Source organism: Nicotiana tabacum, chromosome 16 (assembly GCF_000715075.1).
Source record: "Nicotiana tabacum cultivar K326 chromosome 16, ASM71507v2, whole genome shotgun sequence".
Lineage (NCBI taxonomy): Eukaryota > Viridiplantae > Streptophyta > Magnoliopsida > Solanales > Solanaceae > Nicotiana > Nicotiana tabacum.
The window spans coordinates 75,478,700-75,483,872 of record NC_134095.1 but is presented as its reverse complement, the minus strand read 5'-3'; the positions used below and the strand labels follow the sequence as shown (position 1 = coordinate 75,483,872).

The 5,173-nt window shown below is 35.9% G+C and overlaps 1 protein-coding gene across 1 annotated transcript; it reads right to left on the bottom strand.

The window, feature by feature from the left end:
- Window positions 1-291: 291 nt before the first annotated feature.
- LOC107763781 (magnesium dechelatase SGRL, chloroplastic) lies at window positions 292-4,837 on the bottom strand. The gene is made up of 5 exons (XM_016582278.2): window positions 4,483-4,837; window positions 2,127-2,303; window positions 1,847-2,005; window positions 939-1,085; window positions 292-647 (listed from the first exon to the last, which is right to left on the bottom strand). Exons 1-5 carry the CDS (start codon window positions 4,672-4,674, stop codon window positions 531-533), a joined length of 792 nt encoding a protein of 263 aa, XP_016437764.1. The 5' UTR covers window positions 4,675-4,837; the 3' UTR covers window positions 292-530.
- Between the last annotated feature and the right edge of the window lie 336 nt (window positions 4,838-5,173).

Below are 5,173 nucleotides of genomic sequence, written 5' to 3'. Positions count from 1 at the left end.
AGTTCATTCTATTGCCAATGACTAAACAGGAGTCATTCTAGTGTACTCTAATAATCAGATACCAGATCATTCAAAAGTACAAAGATTAAGAAAGGTGAACTTGTACTCCTTTTTCCCTTCTTCTCCAACAAAGGGGAAAGGAAGAAAGCAAAAGAGAAGAAGAAAATATCATCTTATAACTAAGCTCAAATCTCATATTTGACTGTTTGAGTAATCAAGCAGTTTGTGTATAGAAACTAAAATTTTCAGAATAATAAGTGGACATTCAATCCCAACTCCCAAGTAATAGGGTGAAAAGGGGCAACCTATATTCAGACACAATAGATATCGATATGTAAAAGAGAAAATAGTCATTGGTTTTACAAGAATTGTCAGTCAAGATCTCATTCGAAAGAATGCAATACATACAAAAGAATCAAAATGACCTTGCAAACAATTCTTGTCTTTACAAGTCATTGGAATGTAGGATCCCATGACTCTAAAATGTGTTTCAACAGAGATCCTTCCAAAATCCATGAACCCTTCTCACCTTAGAGAAGGAAGGTGAAAAGAGCTTGAAAGATTGATTTTGCACTTAGGATTTTTGGCGGGTGAAAATCTCCCTTGCTTGTCGATAACAAACTGTTGATATGATCCCCTTGTCTTCCCTGGAAAACACGAATAAGTTGTATAAAATCCAAAGAATAAGTTTTAATACAGTTTTGTTGACTTCAGACACCGGTATTATAAATCTTTCTTTAACAATAAAGCTGAATATCTTGAAACTATACAACAAGTACTATAAATCACACATTATAGAACTTGAAAATGATTATCACATAAAAGGTTAGAGTTGGTGTGCAGAAAGATCATAATCGCTTTTGATCTATTAAAATTGGATCGTACAGACAAACAAGTTTGAGGGAGTTAGGGATGACATTGTCATAATTCTATGCTACCTTAGCAGCATCTTTTAGAGGACCCCAGCATTCTACACGATTGTACTTCTTCGAGCTAGAATGGAAATAGACTCGAACAATAGCATTCATTAGTTCTTCATGCTCCTTGAAGAAATCTGAATCCCCATAGAGCACAGCCTCAAGTACCTGGCAGTTCAGAAACGCAATCAATTATGATACTAATTAAGAGAGTAAGCAAACTGTAGACGAGATTAGAGGTAAAAACCAAATTAAAGTTCCACAGTGGAATGAAAAAGAAGTCCTTAAGCTCATCCAACTGGCAGCAATATACTAGAAGTAGTTGTACACTGGAACAGTTACAGTGTCAAAGGAAATTCCAAATAGTAAATTCAAGAGGAGGAAAATTTGAGAAATAGAAATACATAACTGGTAGAGGAGCAGTTTCTTTAGCTCATTAATTTAGTTGTTTGGATAACTTCATATAGGCAATATGAGCCTAACATCATTGTAATAACTTTCAGTTACGGCATTTGTTACATTACCTTGGACAGAGAGGGAACCCTCTGCTAAAGACTAAGGCATTACCAGAATACTTTTAATCTTGAAGTTGAGGTATCTGTCCGTCCCTATGTACACTTACCATGCAATATTCTGGAGTTAATATTTGATCCAGTAAAATAATCTTGGACAGGAGGTACATAACCTCCTCTTTATTTCGTCAGTGTCCTGAGCTATATTTTCTGAGCAGATATTATAAGTTTTATCAATGTGACTTGCAGGTTGCAACTTAATGCAGCTATATGCTAATCAAATTTCACATTTCTTGGAAAACGCTTTTCTAATCAAACTTTTCTTTCTTTTGTCCCGGTAAAAAGCATATAAAGCATTTATCGAGGGCTTTGGTCTCTAAGCACATAAAGGGGGGCACAAGTATTTTAAGAAATTACCAGTGGCAGTTCCTTGGAGAATATATGGTATCTGAACTCGGCAGCCAGCTCTTGTAAGGGATTTGGTCCACTGACATAACAGTGGATGTCAAGAAACAAATTGCCTTTCACTTCTGTCCATTCAGCAACCACATCATCCTTATTATACCACCCTTTCAACTGCCATCGAAAATGTGGCACAAGAATTGAAATCAAATTACAAAAATTTCAAAACAAAGTTCAAAACCAGACACAGCTTAAGGATAAGCACTTGCTCGTTCAGAAATGCAAAATGTCATACCTGATCGTATTGGATATTATTTGAGATGGTTAATGTGAGATTAGCAGTAAAATCACAATGGGAGAGGGTATATGTCCGTGGCACAATAGTGGAGTATGTATCAACTTCTTCTCCTTTTAACAAGACTTCCAACTTTGATGCTTCAAATCTTGCTGGAGGACCCAAGAGCCTAACAGCCTGGACGTCAGACCAAAAAAAAGTAATTATTTAAATTAAGAACTCAAAGTCAATATTTTGAGTTTTGCAACATAGTTGTCATGATTGATCATCCCCATTTGATAAGCCGAGGTTTATCAAGTTGAATGAAAAGTTTTTGATTCATTTTCACTATAGACAGACAACACTACAAAGATAAAGTGACATACATATAAAAGAAATTGATTCATCATCTGTAACATCTACTTCAGAAATGATCGTCTCAGTAGGCACACCCAAAATACAGAAAGTTTATGAGGAGAAGAAGGAAGATGAGACTGCCAAACATGCAGAGGAATGTAATAAATAATGTAATTGTGCATATGAATGTAATGAATAATGTAAAAGGATCTCCTATGTTTTTCAGTAATGAAGATATAGTTGTCAAGCCTTCTCTTTGCTTTTATGGTGGAACGGATGATTGGCCAATTTGGAGTATTGCTAATCAGGGTACTTTTACTGCAAATCTACTTGGCAAAACCTGAGGAGACGAAGGAATAACTCCTTCACAGCTTCTATGATTTGGCATAAGAAACTCCCATTCAAAATCTCTTTCTTTATGCTTAAAATGTTACAGAATAGGATTCCAACTGATGAGAATGTACAGAAGTTCTGTATGGTTCTCTAACTCAAGAGCCCTTACTCAAGAGGGCTTGATCAATTGGTGCGCTGGGATGAAAGAAAGTTCTTCGGTACTCCTCCAGGACGAACAGTTCTAAGTGCTCATGTTGTAATAATCACAAGGAAGAAACAGTCACTCACCTTTTCTCTGAAAGCCATATTGCAACTCATGTTTGGTCCTTTTTAGTAAGAGTGGTGGCATTACAGTCAGGCCTGGAAATACTCGACAACTACTCGTGTCATGTTGGTTATCTAAGGCAAAGAATGGAATTCATGCTGCTCTGCTCCAATTCCTACCTTCAATTATATGTTGGGAAATATGGAAAAGCAGGTGTTCTGCTAGATTTGAGAAGGTACACATGTCTGGTAAATTCATTATTATATAGGTATGGAGAACCATGACCATGCTCCTAGTCAGTCTATTTCCTAAAATGCAACTGCCTTTGGATGCTTGAATTGTGTAATGTAGTGGAGAAAGGCAAAACAAAGTATCAGCAGCAAAATGATAAGATGGATGAAACCTGACTCTGGATGGCTGAAGCTAAACACAGATGGTTGCCGTAAAGGAAATTCAGGAAGTGCTGGCGTAGGTGGTGTCATCAGAGACAACCTTAAATGCTTTATTTTTGCATATGCTGAAACCTATGGTAAATGTAGTAATAATATGGCTGAGGTTATAGCTTTGAAACATGGAACAAATTTCTGCACGATAGAGGTTTTCTCAATGTGAAGGTGGGAATCCGATCCCAAATTGATTATTGACATGATTATAGACCAGATTGTTCAACTCTCTAGCAAAGGTTTTCGTTTTTGTCCTTACTTTCAGAGAGTGAAACACAGTGGCTGATCAACTAGCTAATATGGGAGAATCAATAAGGGGTCAGATTATAATTGCTGATACCAGTTCTTTACCGGATACAGTGCAATCCTTATTGAAGCTGGATCAAGATGGCAGCCCAAATTTCAGATTTAAGCCAATGAAGAACCATTTTGTTATTAATGATGCTAATTCTACATAATTTTGTACATTGTATAGTGCTGCTAACGATAGGCATAGTATCCTGTAGTTTAGAGCTTAATTGTCAAATTGTTATGGAGGCAATCTTCCAACTTAGGCAGAGTTCTTGGCATTTGTTGTTCACAAGGATGATTTATGTCATTCTTCGCCATGTTCTGGAGGTTATGGTCTATGTCCGCCTCCGTGTACTAGTTCTTTTTGATAATATACGAGTCGGGGTCTATGCCTAATAAATAATTAAAAAGAACAGTGCAGCAACATTAAAACAAATTAACATAAAATACGATGAATTCATATCCATGAATACTCATATAACATTCTATAAATCGTAAAAAGTGAATCTACATAATTGAGCAAATTGTACAAGTTCCTCAGTAAAATATTCAATTCCCACTTCCAATAGGCAGAACACTACACAATCTACAGAATTTATCACACAAAGGGAAAAAATTCACATCAAGAAAACCGCACAATTATGACTTACAACATGTTCACCAAAATAAAAAAGAGACAAAGAAGAACCTGGAAGACAAGGGTATTGTAAGGGGGTTTCCTGTCACTAAAAGAAGAAATCTGCAGGACAGCAGGAGTTGTTGAATGCTTTACTTGACAATTATAAATGTAAAAACAATTTGATGAAGAAGGGAAATGGTCTCTGTTTGGAGAGGATGAAGAAAGTGCAGAATAGTAATGGTGACTGGCCATGGATTGCATGACAAACTCATCCTCTTTCCTTCTCTCTACTATATTCTATTCCCCTTAAACATTTCACAACCATATACTTTTCTCCTTCTCTTTGTTTCTTTGTGTTTCAAGAATGTGAAAATTGTGTTGACAGAGAGACTAGTGAGAGAAATGGAAGAGAGAAGGAGAATATGTGGATGCGGAAGGAGAATGTAACATTTCAGAGGTCCATACTTTTTACGAGGGCCCACAAAATCCATAATAATTAAATGGACCAATAGTTTATTTACATTTGTGTATAACTCTCATCCTCAACTCGAAAATACATAACCTCACAAACATCACAATTTTCATACATATTTTTTTTTCATTCAAATACATAAGTTTGGGGAATATAATTTAGGCGGAATGATTTTTTGGCTACTTAAACTTGTAGGGCATTTGAAAGTCGATACATGAACTTTAAATTTTTCCATTTGAACACTCGAACTCATTATTCTTTAACTAATAAACACATTTGACCATTGAC

What these genes read in the sequence shown, in the direction of transcription:
- LOC107763781 (XM_016582278.2), bottom strand. Translation starts at nt 4,674, where the DNA reads ATGCAATCCATGGCCAGTCACCATTACTATTCTGCACTTTCTTCATCC. An exon ending in ACAATACCCTTGTCTTCCAG is followed by an intron (nt 2,304 to 4,482) that starts GTTCTTCTTTGT and finishes TCTGACGTCCAG; the next exon opens with GCTGTTAGGCTCTTGGGTCC. An exon ending in CTCTAAAAGATGCTGCTAAG is followed by an intron (nt 648 to 938) that starts GTAGCATAGAAT and finishes CGTGTTTTCCAG; the next exon opens with GGAAGACAAGGGGATCATAT.